Below are 24,599 nucleotides of genomic sequence, written 5' to 3' on the forward strand. Positions count from 1 at the left end.
AATGCAAATGTTACTAGCTTAAGAAGTCCTTAATATGAGAAATGCACACATCCTATTCCTGGAGGCAATAAATCAAGTTGATTATCAATTTTCATTACTGCTCTTCCAGAGAAACTCCAGATTTAGGAAAGGCTTTGGGAAAGAAAGCATTTAGACATGTTACATTCCAGCTTATCCTGTCACAGAATCAGAGTGGTTGAGGTTGGAGAAACCTCTGAAGGTCATCTTGTCCAAGACCCTACTCAACCAGGGTCACCAGGAGTGTGTCCAGATGGCTTTTGAATATCTGCAAGGATGGAGATTCTATGATTCTGTGAATGTTACAGTAATGCTCTCAGGTCTGTAAAAATTACTTTTTTTTTAATTCCATGCTGAAGGATGTATTTTTATGTCTGTGTTCTATTTCCACTTTGCTTGGAGCGGGCATTAATCAGAAATACAAAGATGAAGGGGAAATGGATTCTCTTTCATCCGTTACACAAAGAATGATTGATTTAAAAAGCTTGATTTAAAAAGCATCTTTTTATAAGGTGACTCGTGTGGCCACGTTCCAATAAAGGCAATTTTCCCAAAACTTAACAACATAATTGTATAGTTATTAGAGACAAATGTAAAAATGTAAACCAGTTTGGTTTTAGAAATAAAACAAAGATGTGAACCCATTATGTTTTCAGGTTGTCTTTTGCCTCCAGAAAACAGCTGGATATGAAGCAACTACGAGACTGGAGTAATATGATGCAACTATTTTGGGACCTCATGTTTTCTTCTCTACATGGAAAACTAGGTATCATGAAATTCACAGGAAAACAAAAACAAAACATCATATTGAGTAACAGAAAAGAGATTTAAACAAACCTTTTCCTCTTGGAGCTGCTACTAATTCCTTTTCCCTATGTTAAAGGTTAGTCAAAAGGAGAACATAAGGAAATAAGATTTTGGTAGCCTGAAACTTTTTCTAAATGTTTAATCATAAAATGCTGCAATATAAAGTATATGTCACAGTTCAAAGAATTACTTTGAAAATTTATGCTCTGCTCAGTTTCTTGCAATTACCAATCTACTGAAAATAATCATAAGGGCTACAAATCTTGTCCAATGAATGCTTCTTTGGCCAAAATCCCTGAAAAAACATCAATAAAGTATCACAAATTTGAGATTTTTTTCCCCTAAAAACCACGTTAATCATTAATGGATTCTAACTGAGTATGAATGTTATAATGGAAAATTCTTCTGTGTTGCCTATTAGAGAACTAAGGAGGAATTATTCTTAAACTCTGCTAGTGCAAAATCGTTGTAAATGAAAGCCGGATTTACATCTTGTTAAACCACATAAAAAGAAAAGTTAAATATTGGTATATTTATTTTTCTTAAACTCACGAGGACAAGATATTAGTTTGTTGTTTTAGCTTTGAATTCAATTCAATGTCTTAAATGGACACAAACCAAAATTATAGATTCTTGTTGACTAACCACAAAAAACCGCTTTTCTTTAGGCAAAATTAAAGCATGTGGAAGAACTAAACCCTCTCTTTCAGTAAACAAAAACTGAACAAAGTTGTGCATTTCATTGGAACATTTTAAGTAGCAAATTTATAACATGATGTGACTTAATGAAGATTCTGCTGTTAAAGACAAAAATGCTGAGATGTTCAGATTAAACTTCTGCACACTGTTCACCTCTGAACACCTGAAGAATGCTGCGATACAGAAATACTGCTACTACAATTCCTATTTATTGAAATCAACAGGAAATTATATAAGCACACATTTGTGAAAATGGAATAGAGAAAACCACTGTGCCTTCACCTGATAAACTTCTATCTACGACGCAGCTGGTTAGAAATCAGCAGAAAAACAACAGGAAACGTGTATATAAAATAAAGACAAATCCTCCCATTCCATGACATATGAGTTTACCAAAGCAGTGCTCCTAAAATATCTTTGATGAGATAAGAATTTCTTTGGAACACACCCATGGTAAGAGCTGATTTTCTTGGATGAAAATGATCTGTTTAAATAATAGTATCTTGTGGCCAAATGGAAGGTCAGGGCTGTGCAAGAAATAGAACTGTGACTACAGACTACAGATGCTACGGACACTGGGAAACCTCTGATGTATTAAGGAACTTCAGGGAGAACAGATGGACATGTTTGGATCTGCTGAGCATTCGTGCTCCCCACTGAACTGTTTATTACCCTCAGGATTACAACAAAAGTCTAACATAGGAAATACATTTACAGGCATTATCTCCTTTCTCAGGGATAACAGGCACCTTCACAGTTTCATTTCAGGTAGCATTATGTGATGGAAGCCATAATGGAGATGTTACTCAATGGAAACAGTTGAAACTGCTTATTTCTGCTTTTGTTGTTAATGTGTGCTTAGGGAAACGTTCTGAAGTGCAAGTGTTTAATGAATGAGAGAAATGATGGGCTCTAACAAGTAATGCAGTGTGACATTAAAATAGCTTAAAAAGTTAAAGAACTCACCGATTCTTTTCTGCTCATAGTTTTGCTTTGGGAACGGGAGCGGGAGATTGTACTGAAAAAGGAATCCTTTTTTGATGCAGACAGGGGTGGAGATCCTGTAAATTCACGTCCTCCACACAAGCTCTCTATGCTTGGGGATGAGCTGATGTTTTTTGAGCTTTGGCCTGTAAAGCAAACACAAAGTAACAAAATAATTAATCAATGGGCAGTCTCTTCTCCCTCTAAGTATTTCCTTGTCTTAATTGACATTCACTGAGATTCACAGATAGCCCAACACAGAATGAAATGCTGAAGTGTGTCGGCATGCATTGTGAGACTGAAGGACTATTCTGACATACATGAAACTCAAGTTTTGTATCACAGAAAGATACTGAATCTTAATGTATATATAGATATATACACAAAGACACTACATATAGTGAGTATACATATATGATAAACAACATATATATACATATATGTATATAAAAGATGATCTCAGTATATATACTCCATTATGTCCATAGATTGAGGATCATCTTTGTGCAGCATAATGAGAAAAAGGACCATTTTGTAAAAAAAACCACCCTGATGTCCTCAACACTGGAAGGGAAATCCTTTTTCTCTCAATAAAACTATAAAACTTGGCAAAGAAAGCTAAGAGTGTCAGATTCCAAGAATGAGTTAGACACTGTGGATCTAGATGACTATATCTAGACTTACAATAGGAAAAAGTTAATTTCTGGCAGGAACCTAAGTTCTCACGTTTCAAATGTTCAGGCCATCGCTACCTAACAAAACATTTCGATGAAGTTTACTCAATAGTTATTTATTTTCATTTCATGCAGCCTTTCAAAAGAATCTAGTGTTGTCCACTCTCTTAGCAAAGACATCTGGCTAGGTGCCTGGGCTGCTTCACCATGACACGGTGTGCAGTCTGGCAGTCTTCAATAAGGACGATTTCTTGCACTCAAAGTCCACAAAGTGTTTTGAAATATTGAACTTAAAACTTTACTCCAATTAGCTCCAGAAGAAAAAAGCAATTAACATGTCAGTTTACATAAACTTTCATTAAGAAAATACTGCATTAGGACAGATGTTAGTTTTAAAAACCCCTGCAGTTAGATTTACAAGGAAGTCAACCCAGCACAATACAATGCATTTCTAGAATTTTCCTTTCTGAAAAAAGTAAAATAGCATGTACAACTACAGCTGCAGAATCCTCCCCTTTTCTAGTTTTGTTGGCTATTCTGTTGAGTCTATGTTCTCCCTTTTCCTTCCCTTTTTTTGGTGTGTTTTCCTGCTACCTTCTATAGCATCAAACGTGATCCACCGAAACTAATTCAGATGTCAGAGGTGCAGCTTCATCTCCTTTGCAAGGTTCTGACTGAATTTGAAACCACCTTCCTTGCAGATGCCAGTGGTTCATCCTTCTTTGCTCTGAGCTGCTCCAACCCTTTACACCAGTTTTACTCACAGAGATGTCACACAATATTGCATGTATCTTGCAATATATTTTGTATTTTGTCATTGTGGACGCACCACCAATTCTAAAAATACAAAACTAACTCCTTTTCTGGAGTGGGTTAGTCTCCCCTTCATCATGCACTGTGATCTTCCTCCATGATACAGGTTTCTAGAGAAATAAAACTAAAAGACAAAGAAATGAAAGAAAATAGAGATAGAAAAGGCTGCAGAAAACACAGAAATAAATCCATATTCAAATACAAAAGGAGACCAGCCCTCTGTTGAGATGAAACATTTTCAACAAAAGGCAACAACTAGCAAAATCTACTCATATAGAGCCATCTTAGTTCAGACTCTAAAGATTTAGAACAGAAACTGTCCTGAAAGCACTGTGGAAGTCAGCAGTGCCGTGCATGGCTACTTGTTGGGTGGAGACAAAGCCGGAGCCAAGTTGTCTGCAGCGTTTGACCTCTGCAGCATATATTGCACAGCTGCAGCACCATGAAACCAGCAAGCCCCGTTTTCTTAAGGGAAGAAATACAGATCTATTTAGAATGTCCTCTTAACAAGAGGAATGTTAAAAGTAAAGAGATTGAACTAGCAAATAATTAAAAAAATGTGACAAAACAGACTAAAAAGGACAAAATCCAAGATTCTCAGTGTTTCCTGGAAGAAATCTGGCATATAAACTGCTTTGCATCTTCTTCATTCTCTGCTGCCTTATTTTGCTCATCTTTCCCATGACTCTCCTACATTTTATCCTTCCTGTCTGCCTCCTCCTCTTCAAATCCCTCCACGTTGCCTCTTCTGCTTCTACAATTTCCTTATTCCAACATTTTCCTCTATATATTCTTTTCTTTCCACCAACTTAATTCAAGTGCATTATTACTGTTTCTTCCCAGCCCTCCTCTAGTCACTTATCACCTACCACTTAGTCTGAACAGCCTCCTTAAAGTGCAGGAGATGGAGACTGTAGATCTTGCTTAACTTTTGCCTTCACATTTTATAGAGAAATGGGATACGCATTAATCAGGTGAACATGAATCTCTAATTCTGTAAATAATTCCAGAGGTGGAAGAGGAGAAAACACTGCACAGCAAACAGGCATAATCCAGTCATAAGTTTTCAGATTTCTCGTGTCACATGGAAACACCATTATCCTTACAGTTGCCTTTATGTAAGGAGGGGACCTTTTATGCATTTTATAGTGGCAATTTACAATGTAGGTGTGGTTTTACAGTACATAGAACTTAAAAATAGTTTAGGAACAGGTGTAATTACATATTTTAACAAATAAAGCATTTATAAAAGAAATTCACACAGCTAAGCCAGGGCAGCCAATTTAAACAGTAAACATAAAAAAATCCATTTAGTGGAGAGAGTAAACTACAACGAAAAAATATTTAATAATGTGTAAATCAGACTAAATGGGCTCTCTTTTCCATTGTTATATTTAGAAGATATCTTCCACACAGGATCAAGATTAAAAGAAACCCAACAACAAATAAAACAACAGAACAATGAGCAATTGATGTTTTTCACATACTCCTCCATTGGATGGCCTATGTTAACCCACTATACCTGCAAATCAGCAGAACATGTTGTAAAATGTAATAGATAACATTGAGAGAGGGACATATTTGAGGAACCTGTGTTTGTCTTTCAGCTCCAAGGAAAAAAGGTCCAAAATATAATATGACATTGAAAAGACAGAGAACCATCTCTATGGCCACTACTTTGCTTACTAAACAGCTACACTTCAAAAGATGGATCACAGTTCAGAGGAATGGAACATGCAGCTACTTGCATGTAATGGAACTAAGATAGAGATTCAGTAAAACAGAAGTGATAAGAATATTCTTCGTGCATGCTTTATACCCAGCTAAGAAGAAAACTTAGGATGCCCCCAGTCCTTCTGCCTGAATAAGCAAATATGAGAAAATTACCATCAGCAAACATTACATTTTTATTCGGCTCCAACCCCATGAACACCACTGTGACTGTGGATTATTTGGGGATGTGATTAAGAAGACAGAAAGAACAGTACTTATGAATAACTACAGCGCGTTGCAAGTCATAAAGCAGAGTTCTTGGGTTGTAATAGGCTTTTCCAATTTCCAGAGGAGCCATCATTTTTACAACTGTAAAATAAGAAAGCTGAAAGACAAGACACACCAATCATAAATATTTTGCCTAATGTAACAGAAAAGCCACCTAGCATTTTCCTAACACAGAAGTTTAGTGGAGCCATTAACTGAAGTCACCACGTTTTAGAAGCCTTTCAGATGTGTGCACTGATTTCTGAGGCATTAATAACCTTCATGGAACTTTTAGAAATAACACTGTAGCACCAACGCAGAGATTTCAGGATGTTGGAAGGATTACACATAATGTCTGAATCACTGAATCAAAGTCCAGTTTTCCTTTGCCCATTCTATCAATTTCAGATAAATACATTATGCCTCCTTAGAAGAAGAGTAGAGAAATCTAATCTCTGATTATCTACTTGTATACCAGAAGGTCCTAAGCCCTATAGGAAACAGGGTGAAGAAACTCCAAGCATGGAAATCAAATGCTCATAAGGCACACAGAACAAGTAGCAGGAGTCAGAATACATTACTGTGCAGGATGTCTGAAAAATTATATATATGAACACTAAAATGCATAAATAGTTCACTGTAATGATGCACAGGATTTCATGAACTAAAAATATATCCACTTCTGAGGCAGAAAGAAGCAGCATTACTTCCATATGCTGACTTCTAATTGGCTCACTACATGCTTGTTGCTAAAGATCCTGGGGCTGGCCCCAGGGATACAAACGAGCTGTCTCACAAACATTTGGAAAACACATGGATGTGGTAGTGGGAAAAGGACTAAATTGTTAGTATTGCTGGCAGGGCAGAGGGTGGAGACACGCAGTGTCTTGAAAGAAGGACAATTTAAATATAATGTGATCAATAAAAAGGACTTGTAATAAAGCGAAAGATGATGAGAAGAGCGGAGAAGACTTAAAAGGCATGAAAAGCAAGATGCAAGTTTGAGCTAAGTTATAAAGGAGATAATCATGCACTTTGAAGGTCTCTACTACAACAGAGAAAAAGTTGTAGGAAGATGCACAAAAAGCATACAAAACTCATGGTTCATTCTATTTGGCTCCTACAGAGGAAAAGAACAGCTTTCATAGCTATAAGGAGAGTAAGGACAAAGATACCAAGAAGAACAGAAGGAAGGCACGATCTATAATTCAAAACCATTCACATGTGCTCATCTATTACTTTGTATTTGCCACAGTCAGGATGGAGAGTATTAAAATTTGCAAAAGGAATGATGCGAGTTTTATAAAACTTTTAAACTTCAGATAAATTAGTTTCCCTTTTTCTCCCACACTGAAATTGGAACAAAGGCTTCCAGTACTTTGAAAATGTATTCAAACCATCTCATCACACAAATCTGAATGCTTATTATTTCAGGCCGAGGGAGGTAATTTCCTCTTTGGTTGAGTGCATTAAAGTAGATGTTCAACTCAAAATACCTGCCTCAAACAATAGGGAAGTATCAGAGAATCACAGAATCTAGGTTTAGTTTGGAAGGAAACTGAAAGTGCATCTATTTCCAACACCCTGCCATGAGCAGGGACACCTCCCACTTGACCAGGATGCTCGAAGTCCCATCCAACCTGGCCTTGAACACTTCCAGGAAGGAGGCATCCACAACTCGCCTGGACAACCTCTTCCAGTGTCTTACCACCCCCACAGAAAAGAATTTATTCCTCATATCTAATACAAATCTACCCTTTTTCAATTTGAAAACTTCCTCCCTAGTCCATACGCAACGTGCTCTTGCAAAAAGCCCCTCCCCAGCTTCCCTGCGGGCCCCCTGGAAGGGTCCTGTGGGTCCTGGAAGGATGCTAAAAGGTCTCGTCGGAGCCTTCTCTTCTCCAGCCTGAGAAACCCCAGCTCTTTCTCCCTGTCTTCCTAGGAGAAGCAACACAACCAGAAGAGACACTGATGATCCACTCGCCCCACATGACAACGTGTGAAATGGACTACAACGCACAAAGCGAACACGGGGTTTCTACGGACGCTGGCGCACAGCGAATGTCGCTGCAGGGAGCGGCGGAGCGAAGCCGCCTTTTTTGTTTTTCTCCCGACACAACAGTGCCACTCGGTGGATGGACAACGAATGGAGACACCAGGCATGGACAAACCTGCGGGGGTGGCCGTGCAGCCGGCGGGCAGGGCTGCAGGTGCAGCAGCCGTAGCTGGGAGGGCAGGGGGGTGCTGCCCGGCGCCCGGCGGCCCCACCTCGCCTGGGGAACAAACAACAGCGTTAGGTCTGCCCAGCCAACGCAACTCCCCCAGCAAAGAGCTGCGGTTCTGCAGGGGGTTTCCAGCTGGAAGAAGACCCTGCTTCAAACACAAAAGGACGCTGTAAGAGGGGGGAGTGAGAGCAGGCAGAAAGAAATGAGCAATCGGTGCATTATAAACTGCGTTCGGACCTGTGCAAAAAAAGTCTTGTAGACTGGTAGGATTAAAATCTGAAATAAAATAAAACAATCAACCCCATTTTGTTTCTGGTACTTCATACTGACAGCATCATTCTGCTGGTTTGGGAGCATATATTTGTACTGTCAACAAAATTGCACAATTACTTAATAGGTATATTCATATTTTAAAAAATAAAGTTGTTAACCTATATTTTATTTCTTTCATTTTTGTTCAGTTCCAATGTCACTAAGGACAACTTCTTTTTCCTTCTGAAAAAGCATACTCATTTTCTAGACATAGCTAATACATAATTCTAAATACAGAGATAACTTCTTTAGGGCTTATTTGGTGACTGTGGAAATTCTGTTCGTGTTACAGCAAATACTGCAGAAGTATCAACTCCTAAAAGCAAACAGTAATCTGGAAACTCTTTACATAGCTGATCACAGTTTTGGCAGAGCTTTACCTTCTAACTGGTCTACTAACGTGTCCTTGTGGTCAAGGAGCATTCATATCACAAGCCCTTTGGGCTTGAAAGGACCTAGAAGGAAACCTGTATCCAGCACTATAAGGGAAGAAGTGAAAGAGAAATGCTTTTTTTTGTAGGAACAAGCTGATATTTGGTAATCAAAGAGTATCTACTTTCTGAATGCTCAAAAATCCAATGGAATGAAAAGGGCTACAATTCTGTTTTTTTCCGTATTTTTTCAGTATCAAACTCAAATAACAATGAACTCTAGATCTGAATTTAACCTTTATGCCAATGATTCCTTCATTGCATGGGGTCAAGAGAATATTTTAATCCCTTTTCCATTAGCTGGCTGCCTTGCAAACGTAATCAGTAATGATACCCAATGTTCTTCTGTGCTGAGGACAGGCAGAATGGGATTAATATATTATTAGGAGGAACTGAATTCACAATTAGGTGTCTGGATACTTTGTTCAACTGTGATTTGTGATGTTGAAGACTCATCTGGAATTACAGACTTGTAATTACATTTCTTTTTCTTATTAGCCTGCTATTTTTCAATTTACATTATCTAAATCATATAAACTTTTTAAAGAAATTCAGCAAGTACCAAAACTTCAGAGTGAGAAATAATTACTACAGATTATGTAAACTAACTCTCCCTCGCCTAGATCACAGCACAAGCTACCCCTGGAGGTGGCAGCAGGAATGACACCTGTCACTGCTGCCGGTTTGTGAGTGGGAACTGTCTAAACAGAGTTGCTAAAGCTGGGATAGGATTATTTTGCCAGTCCCGCAAGATATTTTGTTACCAAGGGCTTCTTCACACTTAATAAAAACTAGATCAGGCAATTAATTTACTCTCTTCAAACTTACAACCTTCTACATATTGATTCAAATTACCAGAACTACTTGAGCATTCAAAAGAAAAGTGTAGTAAGATAAGGCAAAAATTGGTAACTTCCTTTACTGTTTTGATGCCTCTGAGATTTGCAGTGCTCTGGCCTGCTATACCGTCCGGCTGAGCATCTGTGAGTGTTACATCAATTGGAAGTGCAAATGTCTATCCATTTAAATCCTAAATCCGTGCCTCTGCCCTACCTCAGCTAAATAAACAAGCTCCAGGAGGTTGAGCGGAGCTGAAAACACAGGGAAGAACAGAAATGTAAGAAAACTAGTGATAGCCATTCAGTGACCTGGGAGCTTTATAGTTACAGACCACACCAAATTGCTTTTAGATACCCCAAAGCAAGAGTGAAAGTCAGAGTCTGAAAAAAAGGCAGTGCAAAAGGTAAAAAGGCACTTTAAAAAGTTCAGCACAAACAGGAGTGGAACAAGACCCCTTCAGGGTATGGACATATCCTAAATCCTAATGCCTGGAATAGAAGTACCCACAATTTTTCAGAGAGGCTGTACGGCACTTTCTTAAGGTGGTGATACTGTTGTCCTTTACAGAAGCTATTTTCACTTTTAAGGTGTGATGGATGGTGCTGCACTGTTTACAAAGATATCTGCATCATGCTTCAAGAGGGTCTTTCTACCTTGTGTCTGACACGATGTCACTGCAAATAGGGATTTTCTTTTACTAAGCTATTCCTACATTTAAGCTTCAGAGAGAATTCACTGGGCAACCTCTAAGAGGCTTTATTTTTCCATTGCCATATGGGTGTCTCTTAAAAAATACAAGTTATAGCACTTTCAAATGTAGTCAACTGATGTCACTCACAATTCCTATCCAACTACAGCCAATATACTGGTAACTGTACAGACTGGGAACAACAAGCATGCCACTAAAATGTGAAGCAAAACTCACTGTCATCTCAACTGATCAAAAAAAGAGTATTTACATTTTCTTGCTTTTAAATTCAAAAGCTAACAAAAGAGCCTGTCCAAAATTGTGGAAATTATTTGTCCCACATCTAATTTTACTTCCACTGATGTAAGCAGGATTTGCATCATGGATTCAAACAGGGTTATACATGGCAATAGTAACTACAAACCAAATGAGGCCATTGCACAGCAGAGAAATCATTGTGTTTCAGTTTCATGTTTGCACAGTGTTGGGAACTGTAAAATTCTTGCTGAAACAGTTTCTGAGATTTTTGTAGGTTTCAGAGAGAAGCTGCACATCTGGATTTTGCTAAGCCACTCTACTGGCCCTTACAAAAGTGTCTCCATCTCTCTGCTTGAAGACAACAGCTGTGCTTCTGAATTCTGCTCCCTCAGTGTCTGCTGAGGATGTGATGCATCATGAAAGGACTTACTAGGGACCACATGGGTCAGGACACCAACTTAAGTTACAAAGTGTTATTTCCCTTCTGTTGCACTTTCAAATTTGGTAAAAATATGATGCAATACTATGTTCAGGACAATGAGCATGAGACCTCAAACTTATAACCGTTCCCTAGGATAAGTAGCTAGAGGCAGCAGATCCAGTACCACTCTTCATAATCCTTGCAAAGAACCCACTGTTGTCAGCTGTCTGAAGATGAAATGCAGTAACACACCTTCAGCCTGGCAGAGTACAGGAAACAATTACCGAAATTGAGCTTGTGACTGTTGGTTGAATAAACTGTCCTTCAGAAAGACAAAAACAAGGCTCAAGAAAAAGAAGTAGCATTTACCAAACAGAGAAAGTGCACAGGGCCATCAGAAATCATTAAAAGGCAAATACATGCTATTGTTCAAGTAACTTCTCAAATGAGTGCCACACATTCTAAAGGGAATAAGATTTAGTTTATTAAGAATTACTCTGTTATTGATCTAATTTCCTTCACTCATGTTTAGTGAATATTGTTATGCATGGGATTTGTGCCAATAACCTGAAAAAAACCCAAGAAATTAGAGTTAAAAATGCCACACGTTTCAGCTTTACCTTTGCCCAGCTGAACTGGCATGCTTTCGGACTTCAGCATCCTTTGCTGCTGGGCCTGGTTGTGGTGCTGCTGGTGGTGGTGCTGCTGGTGGTGGTGATGCTGGGGGGCTTCTGCTGTGCTTCTGATGGGCATTGCAGAGGGAGGAAAACTGCTCCCGCCAGCAGGAGCACCCACAGCCCCACCTGAAGCCATAGCCGGAGCTATGAGCTTTCGGCCAAAATTCAGTAGGCTGTTGGAGACTTTATTAATGTTCAGTGGGGCAGCCTTAGCACTAGCCCTGAAAAAAAGAAGAGGAGAAATAATCACATCCATGTCAATGTTTTAGACAGACACGTTCAGGGGAAAAAAACCCAAGATCTGAGCATTACAAAGGTGTTTTACCGCAGCTGCACTGGAATATACACAGGAACCACAGGGACTGCACGTTGTGAGACTTTTTCCCAGCCAGTGGTGGACCAATTTTTTTGGCCCTTTCTTCCTGAAAAATGCAGACTGAATGCAAACAAAGCAAGTTTCTACCAATTTTCTTAATTTTTATTTTTAAATGAAAAAAAATTAAAACGTGACACAAAGCAGTCCGGGCTCTAAAGCATCGAAAACTTCATAAAACTGACTTTTTGCACTTCTTCTTCACGCATTTACTTCTGCTAGATTCAATTATCTTAAATGTTTAAAAATAACTCGAACCCAAACATTTCTTTCAACAAGCAAAACTAACATTAGACTGTATTTTTTAGGTTGGCACAGCTAGATATCTGTTGCTTTTACTTCACTTTTTTCCAGCCTAGGCATTTCAAGCCAAGTGCTTTTTAACAGGAATCCTGATTTCAAAAGTGATTTTGGCTGCAGAATGTTTTCAGGATATAACACATATAATGGATCATGATCCTTATCATTGCTACTTTTTATTTTTAACTGCAGTGGCTATTTAATTCACTTCAGTTATATGCAACATTAAGAATGAGGAAACTGTTGAACCATTTAATCTGTCTAAAATAAAGAAGCAAAAAGGCTTCTAATTCCCAGTAGAAGTGTTCACATAACTCAGCCATCAGCAAAGCTATTCCTATTTGTTCATGCAATATTTTCCTGTTTTATAAAATGCTTGAAACACCCTTCACAGAAATATATCACAGTCACAGCAACTTTTCCACTCCTGGGGTTTTAGTTTACTGATCTTTACTTCAGCAACAGAAATAGCTGCTTTTTAAAAATGTGAAGAAACACATATAATTAAAACCAACACAATCATTGTCCTGGGGAAAAAGGAATTTTGCAATTTTGGGGGGATGTTTAACTAAAATGAATTTACAAATTAATTAATATTTGTGACTTGTAACTTGTGCAGACACCTGGAAAAGTAATTTTCATTATGCTTTTCTTGGAGTTTCCATATTTGTCTCCAGATACGTTTTTGTTTAGAACACACAACATATATGCTTGCACACATATAGAACATATCCAGAAAATAACAACAGCTGAGTTGTTTAGACTCAGAATAGACATAGTTAAAATGAGAGAAAGAAGAAGAAAGTATGTGAGCCTTTACACTCATGAGATAGAGCCCCGAGCTGTATGGGGCCCATCTGCCATACACTGGTGATGAAGAAAGACAACATGTAGCATTTTTTAGGAGGAACAGCAGCACAGAGACTGGCATAAAGTGTTCCTTCACAATTGATTGCTGAATAATGATTAGAGGATGTTTCTGTGTCTCCCCATTTTATTGATGCTGCCAAGACTACAAAGTCTTTCTGTAGCCAACTGAGAATGCCTGACAGTCACTACAAAGAAGGCATTTTCAGAGCTATAAAGTACTCTTGCAGAAGTCCCAAATGGTTTCAAAAGCAACATGAATAGGTCCTAGTGATTTCAAGAAGAGGACATGGTACAGTGTTTATTACTATTAAATTTTACTTTGCTACTACCTAGCAGATTCAGTTATTAATCAGTTTCCCCAGGTACTGCAGACACTTAAGAAATAAAAAGAGATTTTTCTATTCCATCACATATATGTGGCACCAGAAAAGGCACCACAGGGACTTTAACGTCTTCTCCATTCCAGAAAGAAAACTAAGATTGTAGCTTTGAAGGTGGAAGAAGAAACATCAAATGCTGCCCCAGCAGATACCAGTCTGTTACCAACAGTTTGCAATGAACTACATCACCCATTTTAGGGGTCATACCAGTAATAACCTGGTTGAGATTCAGAATGCAAACTTCAGTGTATTTGGCATATTTTTTCCCTCAGTTTACCAAAACTAATCATCAGGATTGGGGTGGTGTACATTACTCTAACATGCCTGAAACACCTCCTTAGAAAGAAGATAATGGCTTGCACACTGAGTGTGTTGTCTCTAGGTTTAGAGCCTTGATGATTAGTAAAAAAACCCTTGACTTTGCACAAAAAAATTTATTTACTGGAAGTCAATCTTTTTCTCTGACAGATTACCTATGCAAGAAAGCCACTGGATACTTTGGACTAACCGCATCATTGGAATCACAATGGTCCACAGACACAGGAGACAAAGGTTATAGAGAGGCTTGTGTATTTCTGCCCACCAGCTTTCTTTCTTGTTTCTTTTCTCCAACTATATTTTGCCTAATAAAAAAAAGTAGGTTTTTTTCCTTCCACACTATTTAATTTACTGCTTTGACATGTACGTAGAACAGGAGAAGTTAGTTTATTTGCATTTTTCAGATGATTGGAAAGAGACTTTTTGAGAAATTTCACTTTACAGGAACAATAAACACCAAAAATCTTCTTTAAGCTGTTACATCTGAAATACGAATGAAAAAAATGCTTTCAACAATAATGTGTAATAATGTTATATAATTATTTGAGAATTAGAAAGGATACTAATTGCACCTCCTAATACTTATGTGTGATTTGGCACAGCTAGAAACTAACACTGCTAATGATCAGGTCAGAACACGTACACATACATGAAAAATAAATAATGATGCTATATGAATTTCTTGTCAAGAGGTGACAAAAATATTCTGAAGTAAAATTTACTGTGCAACTTCTCTGAGTAGCAACTTCAGAAAATGAACAATAGAGCGGTGCTAGATCTCTGGAAGAGGTACTTTAAAACTGAGCTGAAGTTCAGGAAAATACGAATGCATCTATTTCTTACCATTTAACTATCTGATATATTAATGCAAAGGATGATTACAGCCATTAAACGCAGATCAATGTCTACATTTGAGCCCTCTAAACATACCAGACATGCACAACAATTACAAGAAAAATGCCGATTGATTATGTTGTAGAGTGATCTGCAGATGCATTTAAAAGTAAGGCATCAGTTTAAAAATATGAGTATCAAGGAGACGTGAATTCCATCTATGAAGCAAACAATTTTGTTTCATCACAATAAGCATCATTGACCTTGACTGTGAATGGTGTATTTTTAAACTAGCAGTAGAAAGATGATTCAATCTCTGCAGTTTTCTAGGATGAAAATGTTTTGTTTTAAGCAAGCCTTATTCAAAGGCATTTCTCTCTTCAGTAAGTAGCCACTATAAGAGATGAGAGACAAATATATGAATATGATGGATTAAAAAGTCTTATATGCAATAAAATAAGCAATATATATTAGAGAGTTGCCAAATATTTTCAAAATATCATTGATTCTGTAGAAATACAGATGAAAAAGACCTGGTAGCTGATCTAATTCATCTCTCTGCTCACTGTAGAAACGTTTCCTAATGTTATATCTTTCAGTTCTCTCTTTAGTCCAATCTAAAACAGATTTACCACATTTGACCTACTCTGCATGTTCCTGTGTTGAGATAAATTTATCTGGGTTATTCCTCTATCTGAATTATTCTAAACAATTTCCCCTCTCCTTTGGTGTGCATCCTGTATGTAGGTGTGCAATGATTTTGCATTCTTACACAGGTTTAATGGCCATTTGGTTCCTTGGAATTTAAGTTTCCAATAGGTGTCAATCTTGTTTGGACTTCATAATTACTAGGATTATTTTTTTTCCCCCAAATTCCTGAAATGTAATTAATTTTTCAACTACAGGCAACTCTTGAGAGCATTAAAAAAAAAAATAAATAAAAAAATTCAATAAATGCAACAGAATGCAATAATTTTTGACATAGCCTGTTTTAAAAAAATAATTACCCAGCTTTAAAGTAAGAGCTTTTTAATCCACTCCATTCAAATTTTAGCTGGCATTCATTGTAACTGACTTAAACAGAATTTGACAGAAGTGCAAAGCTCTAAAAGCCAGCAAGTTCCTATGAACCATCAGACATGGTATATGGCTGGGGCCACATGCAAGCCAAGAAACTGCCTGTGACAGTAGAAACTGAAGCCAGGGGTTACGTCTTGGGCTGGCTTGCCCCATGGCCACCAGCAGCCACCACCCATCAGCCATGGGCACCCACATTGTGACCACTCAGTTGGGGCACAGGCACCTCTGCACTTGTGACTACCAGATAAAAGGAATTTAAGCAGTATTGATACAAAATGTTTCTAGAACAAGGGAGGAATGCTGCAGAAAGGTTTCATAAAAATTACTTCAAACTGGATTTTTATTAATTCAATTTACAGCTTCTGGTACATGGATACTCCAGGCTGTGACTAGACGCATTATCAGAAGTAGTTCAGCTACAGAACTCACACAGGCAATGTTCTACTCCACTTTCACTACACCTGCCACTGCATATGAATGTCCTCAGCCTTTAAAAAAAGCCAGCAAGCTGACTACAAAGCTATCTGTAAAACTTTCACTCTTCATGTAGTAACCGGCAAGGTAAAGATTCAAAATACAGGTAATGAAATAAACACACCTGCTTCTAATACTGCTTATTTAATTCTTGTTTGGGATAAAAGCTACTCATGAAACATTTTGTTTAGGTGAGATCTTAGTTCACTGAAAACATATTCAGAAATAGCTTACCGGGTCTTGTTCACCAAGTCTGCTCCACGTGCTTTGTAATAATCTAGATTTTGTTGGAATTGGTGAGTCACTGGTCTTGGATTTCTCTTTAAAAAAAAAAAGAAAATATTTTTTTTTAAAAAATTATACCCTATTGGAATTTTCTGAGAGATTTAAAGCAGAGACAAGAAGTATGCTCATTAATGACAATTAGAAATTTAAAGCATATTTTTTTTCCCCAGTATCTTGGTTTCTCAAGGTGGGAATGCCAGTTGCATGTAAGTGAAGTCTTAAATTACTTAAAATACTACCAAGTGTTACCAGTCAGTCCACTGTGCTCACAGAAATCAAGTGTTCTTCCACACAGTGATGGGGCTGTTGGATACAGGTAACAATTCTAACTAGATCAATAATTCTTCAATAAGTTCAGATATGGATCTGCTTTCTTCCTTTAGCTCAGGTATAGAATTTTACCACCTCCCAGATAAAGTGATATGTTTTTAAAGAAGACAGTAATAGCAAGGAGAAACTATAGCTGACATTTTGAACTGAATACATCATTAGCAGTCTTAGTAAAGCAACAAATTCAACTTAGTGAGACACTGAACACTGTCACTAGATGGCACACAGAGCCTTTCTTCTCTCCAAATTTCACTCTACTCAAAACAGAGGCCACAATAAAGAACTGTTGTATAATAAAATGTATATGATTAATATTGGATCCAGAAGCCACTTGCTAGTCTTCACCTCTGCCACCAGGAAACTATTCCACTGAAGCACGCTGCCTTCAGTAGTTCCAAATTCATCCTTTTTGATCTAATAAACACTGGACATCACATATGCATGAAGTATCCTGATTGAATAAATGCATCCTGAAGGACATTATTTGGAGGGTGAATTAAATATTTTTAAGGAAAAAAGTTGTCATACAGATGAAACGAAAACAACAGAGAGGTACAGAGAGGCTCTTTGAAAATATATACAAATTAGAAGAAAAATAGCTTAAAGTAGCTAATTTGTAGCATAAGAGAAAAAAAAAATACATTTCTGCATAATGATCAGATATATTGTATAAAATAGAGGTAAATACTTTCCAAGTATTTGCTTTAAAAGTTTATTCATTCATATGCTGTTGCCTCTTATTCTGATCTGCCCTTTTAAGTTCTGCTAGTAGTAAATATAGTTTTAATGAACTACACAATGACCTTTTTAAAACAGTCGTTCACAGGTACATTATATTTAGTATATTTAGTACATTACATATAGTCATTCACAGAGTACATTGTATTTTTTCTGGAGTCAGTTTGCAGCTGTTTCAGTTTCACATGTTTTACTTTTGTCTTCCTGATTTCATAGACTGGAATATCCACAGTCTTATCCTCTCCTTTTCCACATAACTGCAGACAAGCCTCCATCCTTGGAAACCTTGTTTTTGGAGGAGGATATAGCAGTTGCATTTTAAAGACCAAAATATTGCATTTGCACAAAAGGAGAACAGAAGATTTAAAGAAGTAGGAGATACCAAAAGCCAGGATGATTTCTGAGGTCAAATGTCAGGATGGGGATTTCCAGATAATTTCCTGCAGACTTAATCTTGTATGAAATATCTCATTTTCTTTCTTCGGAAACACATTAAACACTTTAAAAATATGTCCTGTTTGCAATGCTCATTAAAAAGTGAAACAACTAAAAGCTATTAGACAAGCATTAAAAAACCCCTCATCTATCCTACCACCCACAATGTAATGGCCGCTCTACGTTTTTCTTCTCCTGTTACAAGAACAATATTTGCATAACTCTACCCATTCATATGGCTTGTAAGTCAGTCCTCATCAACTGACAGCAATAACAATGAATCAGCTTTAGTTACTATTGCTCTAGTTTGGTAATTCAATGCATTTCTATGATAATCAAATCCAAACTGACGTGATGAGGATAACTGATGGCTCTGCGACTACTCTGTGAGTAATCAAACAGTGTAACTTTTCTCTTGTGAATTAAGTAACTTTTTTCTTTACGTGTCTTGATGACCATTTAAACCAGTCGCAACACTAGAGGTGATTAAAATAATGGGCACTTCTAAGTCAGAAGACAGCCCTTTGAAAAATTGACATTACCAGATGTTAGCCAGTTTTGCCATTTGTTTCAAATAACTCAGCATATATTTTAATCTAAATTTTTCTTTAAAAGAAATTACATTTCTTTTCCCCTACCCAATGAATAAATAAAAAATATTGTTACACATTTCTTGAGAATGTAAAAAAAAAGTATAAAAAAATCATGTGGAACAGTATCTTGAAACATACTTATGCAGAAACGACAATTCCAGACACTAAAGGCTGATATACTGTCTAAGCACTTAAAGCCATTAATAGGAATAATGATCTAACTTGAACATATGAATGAGGCTCAGGCATTACTTTCACAGGGGCCTATTGAAATTCCTATGAGGCTTAAAAGTATCAAAGGAAAAAACAGTTTAAAGTACTATTACATGCAGTGGAGAAGAAAAGCCCTCAGAAAAAAATGCTGTTGAAAAAACATTAGAAATGCAAGACAGTAAATATCAAGGGTTACTGCTGCAACTCCTTTTGTAAAACTACAGAGATATTCTTTCGGAAAATTCCATTATTTAAAAAAATCAGCCTGACATATATGTTACCAGACAGATCTGTGAAGTATAATCACAGAAATTTTACATACTTCTGAAAACCGAAATTCAGACTGCAAAAACTATGGTTTTAAGAATATTATGACCTTTATGTCACTGTGATTGTCCTTTGAATTTTATATTCTTTTTAACCATTTCAGTAAGGCAAATATAAGAATCAGAAAGGAAAACCTATACAATGACAATGTCACTTCCTTTTGAATCTTAAGCTAATTCTCCTCTCTAAGCATCCAATTTGAGCTGTCCCCATTGTTGTCGATCCTGAGTCCAAGCGTAACAACCCTATATTATATTCCATGTATTAGGATTGAAGACTTAAACAAATGTATTGACAGCAAAGCACAGCTCTGTTGATTAAAATATTTGCAGTAACCACATTTCTTTCCTACACAGTAAAATTTAGAATGATCTTAATTATATCTTTAATTACTGAAGCAAGTATGGTTTTTCCTTTACTTTCTCTATTTATGTAAGAATTTGACTAGTACCTCAGATAAAATCTTTTTTCTTATAAGGATAATGTTAAAATAATAGTGAAATCAACACTTAAAATCAGTAGTTTGTGAAAACTGTGAAAAGAAATTGTGTAAGGGCATTATACAGATTATTACATTTATCTTTTTCTCCCTCTAAGGAAAGAAGAGCGCAGAAATTGCAGAGAAAAGCTGCCGGTGCCAATACTGGAAATCCCTCCTCCCCACACCAATCTGTAGGACCAGTCTGCTGGTTTTAGAATTCTTCCAATCTTAATTTCTACCTAGGGCATGCTTAGTTTCAAGTGGCAGAAAATGCCTGATTTATACTTTTAAAAGAATAATGTACAAACATTCATATACAGAAGCACACATAGAAATTCATGTGGTTTTGGACTTCACCTCTTCATAGTGTATTAGCCTCAGCCCGAAGGGAAGAGATGCCTTAAAATGTTGCAGGTCTCTGAGGTACTCCTGCCTCTGAGCCTTTATTTTCCTAAAAGATGCTCCCTCTCACTTGCCTGCTTAACCCCCCTCCCACCTCCTTCTGAACCCAGCCACCACCAGACTGACTCAGTCCAATTCCCACAGCTGGCAGGAGGTTCTCAGGGACTTTGTCTTTGGCTTTATTCTCCTCCAGTGACAAGGGGCTGAGTTAAGTTATACTACCCTGTCTTTTCCTAGGTGGGGGGCTGAGGTTGGGGTCAGAATCCCACCAAACACAGCAGAGGTTCCCTAAACTTGCATAAAAAGCTGAAAAGCAGCTCCCACCAGCTAAGGATCGTGCTCCATATGCTCCAATTCCCTCGTATAACCCTTTTCCTCCCCGGTCTCTGGAGATGTATCGTGTCATGTTACCCACAGAGTTGATACGATACAGCAAAGACAAGTCACAGGCAGACTGTTCTGCAGCACACCAGGAAAACCTGGTTACTGCTGCAACCTAACATCTCACCATCTGAACAGACATAATTTGTAAAAGTTTACATGCAGGTGCAAGCAGAGGAATCTTTACAACACTCTTTTTTCACTTCTTTGTTGTGGTGTTTCCTTTTCCCTCTCCTCAGTATTATTAACAGGAAAAAAAAAGAACAAAATACAATTTTGCACAAAATCTGAAGAGTTAACAATGAAAAAAGATTTTCAATATGTCTAATGAAAAATGAGACTTATTTTAGTGAACATGCTATTGCCTCAATGCCAAGGGAAAAGCACTCGTCATTAGAGAAATGAATTGCTCAGCTGTTTATAAGCAAAAAGCTCTGGGGGAATTTCTCAAGGCCCAAACCACAAAGCATTGCAGGGTTACACAAACATATGTTGCAGGTGTTTTCGGGTAGACAGGTGGGAAAACCTCAGCTACTGAAAAATACTCCACTTAATAGATTGTATCTGAAACTAGATAACCTAAATGCAACAGAGAAAGCCAAACGAAACAGCAGCTATGTATTACATGAACATGCAGCAATAGGCTCACCAAAATAATAATCTCACTAGTGCCAAACAGGATTTTTTAAACTATTTTTTTCAGTATATTAAACAAATGCTGCCAAGCATATATTTTTTTTTTCCAAACAAATAATATTTTAAGCCTAAACCAAAGAACAGACTGAGCTAAACATAAATGAAAAAGGAGAAAGATAATCATGCAGTGTTGTTCTTTTTATTTAGATATTTTTAAGGAGTGAGTTTGCTTGTTTTTTCTCCTCTGTAGTTGACTGGGCAATATTGGATTTTTTTGCAATTCTCGTATAGCCTAAAACATTTTTTGTATTAAAATGCTATGTGACTGGGAGGTCAGCAAAATTTTAACTTTTCCTTCATCTATGCTTCTTTCTCTGATAAAGATGACATAAATGTGGCAAAAATCTGGACTGGGAACAGTGCTGAAATACAGCAGCTTAGATGTGGATAAGGTGCACAGAGAATTTCACCTTTACTCTTTTTATTCTTTTGTCAGGTATCCAAGCAGCTGTCTCCAGTCTGAGTAGAATGATACAATATAAGCAATGGCTTAACATTACATAAACATACAAAAATATTTTGGGCACTAAACAACCAACCCACCAGAAACTCTAGAGTGCCCAAAGCAAATGCCACTCCCCGAAAAAAACTTTACTTTCACCTTTCACCTTTTCATCTTCCTCCTCTCTAATTATACCTTCTGCAGAACACATAAGCTGCTGGAACAAAAGGTATTCCATCCACCTATGAACCACTGAGTTAAATACTTACTAAAAAGAAAAATAAAACACCTGAGAGACATTACAGGACATGATGTGCTATTGCCACTTCTAAAGGGGTTATAGGCCAATAGCAAAATACTATATCATATGTTAAAAAAACCCCATAGGTTAACAGTCTGCATCTATCAATCCTATGTATGAAAGTAGCACAACATGATGAGTATCCTGCAAGGAACTAATAAACCTCCTTTAATCACAGGAGTCAGGAGATCCGTGCACTAATACTGGCATTGGCAAAGGAATACCATAATCCTCAAACTGGGAGTAACGCTTCCTGTTTACATTTTTCAGAAAGATGCTGCTCAATTGCAGAACTCGTTATTTACAATGCAATAACAGCATGAAGAACTATCATATTTAATTGTTTCTGAAGAAAATTAGGGAGTGCTTTTTTATTTCCCCAAAACAACAAAAATCCCAGAAAGAACTGAAAGGGAAAGAAAATTCAGTTAATTGGGTCAAGGCAGGAAGAAACCTCTGAAACTTAGATCAAGCTGAAATAAATTATCTCCAGTTTTTTTACATGACAACCCTCCATTCCCTTAGCAACTAAAAATTTCAGACACCAGGAAGATTTTTTAAATATTGTGTGTTATGGTCTGTTTTTAACTTCATACACACATGCTTTCTCTCACATGGGCATTCTATGACAAGAGATGAAGGAACAAAACAAAAAAAAAAGACAAGTGAGATTTAAAAATGCTTCAGTGACTTAACTGAAAGAAATGTCTAGTTGTGTATTTTGGCTTCTTGTTCTCAACTGATTGGAATGCCTTTTTTTTTTTTTTTAAATTTTATTTATAGTTTTAAAGCCTATTGCATTTTAACAGGTAGATCAAATCCTACCAAATCAGCTTTTATTGATATTCCAGACAAAAAGACTCCAACCTGCCAACATTCAAGTTCATAACCTGCGTAAAATCCCCATCTTGCATCAACAGGATAGCTTAAGTACCTTTTAAATCTGCCTCTTAATTTAGTCACCTATTTTTCTGCTGAACCCTTGGTTTCAAGAAGTAAATTAACTAAATCGCGAGTTATAAATCTGACAGTCTTCAGCCCTACCCCATGACAGATTTATGCTCTGGCATCTTACAGCCCCGCATGGTTAGGAACAGGAGTTTTACAACATTGTGGAGGAAAGATCAAGGCTTTTGAAAAGAATAAAGAGCAAGCCTTGCTTTAAACCCTGGAATGCTCCAAATTATGAGATTTAAAATATGACACCTTTATGTACAGAAAAGCTACCACATTATGGTTTTATTGGCACTCGTTTTGGACAACCTGCATAACTCACTGATGGCTTTGTCAATAATGCAGTTATCTGGAGCTTATACTGATAAACACTTATAACCATCCTTACAAAACTGTATCTTCTCCAGCTACACATTTATAAACAAGTACATATTAAGGTGATATTCAGTTATTTCTGCTACATGGAATAGAAACAGATTAACTTCTGTTTGGGGTGTAACGTGCTATGTAAAACACTTGAAAAAGGGGAGTGAAAAAGCCTGTTTCAAAGAGCCTCGTGCACACACCACAGCAAAAAGAGTATGACGTACATGTCTTTTCCTCTAAAATGCAGAGAGAAGCCAAGGTCCTAGTGCTGCAAGACAAGCAACTCCTTTCATTTTGGGATTCCAATAATGAGGAGACTGCAGAGCCACTTCCAACACTACTGCTCCATAAAACAACGAAGGACTAAGAGTCCTACCTTGCATCTCCAAACCTAATTTTTCATAAAAAGTTCCAGCAAAAGATAAAAGGTACCATACCCACTTCTATCTTAGAAGTGTATTTTTCTTTCAGAGAAGGGTTACCCAATACACATGTACTCAAACAGCTTTGTATACAACAATTAATACGCTAATATTTACTGTAAAAGATGTCAATACACCAGCAGTATATCCACTTATATCAGAAGAGACTGCACTTAAAATTCCAACATAATGATCAGATATGAATCAGTAGCTAATCTTTCATACATTATTGAAAAGTTATGAATCTATTTTTGTATAGCTCACAGTTTGTGTTTTGCAAATTTTAGTCAAATAAATAAATTATAATATGGAGAACTTTTTTTATTTGGTAGAATCAAAGTGCTTTAAGTGTTTTAAGTGCTTCCTTTTGATAAACTACCTTGCAAACTAGGAGTGATTAATTGAATTGTCAGGTTGCGTACAAGAAGAACCATAATCACCTCCCTTTAACACTGTTAAGTACATTTTATTAGTGTAATTTTATAAATAACATCATTACTCTTTAGGAGAGGGTCAGCAGCTTTAGATGACTTTTTAAATAGAAGTAAACCAATCATTTGAAAGAAACAGCCCCAAGAAACTCACAAGCAATAAGTTTTATTGGTTGCTAAAGTAATTAAGAGCTTAAAGTGCTTCAGCTTCTTGCTTTAGCATCAAGTACAATCAGAATTGCTTTTATTTGCTTCTAAGTATATCAGCTTGCTCAAAGAGAAAGCACTGTTTAAAATTTTGTCTTCCAATAATGACTTTCTCTTCCGTCTTGCCTCTCTAAAGTAC

At 37.0% G+C, this 24,599-nt stretch overlaps 1 protein-coding gene across 2 annotated transcripts in view; it reads right to left on the reverse strand.

The window, feature by feature from the left end:
* The window catches only part of TBC1D5 (TBC1 domain family member 5), a 320,926-nt gene that overhangs the window by 42,732 nt on the left and 253,595 nt on the right, over positions 1 to 24,599 (reverse strand). For both annotated transcript variants that reach the window (XM_051610176.1, XM_051610175.1), the window contains 3 exons: positions 16,691 to 16,776; positions 11,771 to 12,048; positions 2,491 to 2,654 (listed from right to left, as the gene is read on the reverse strand). In XM_051610176.1, the coding sequence (XP_051466136.1) occupies positions 2,491 to 2,654; positions 11,771 to 12,048; positions 16,691 to 16,776 (528 nt within the window). The remainder of the gene's footprint in view (positions 1 to 2,490; positions 2,655 to 11,770; positions 12,049 to 16,690; positions 16,777 to 24,599) is intronic.

This window comes from Apus apus, chromosome 2 (assembly GCF_020740795.1).
Source record: "Apus apus isolate bApuApu2 chromosome 2, bApuApu2.pri.cur, whole genome shotgun sequence".
NCBI lineage: Eukaryota > Metazoa > Chordata > Aves > Apodiformes > Apodidae > Apus > Apus apus.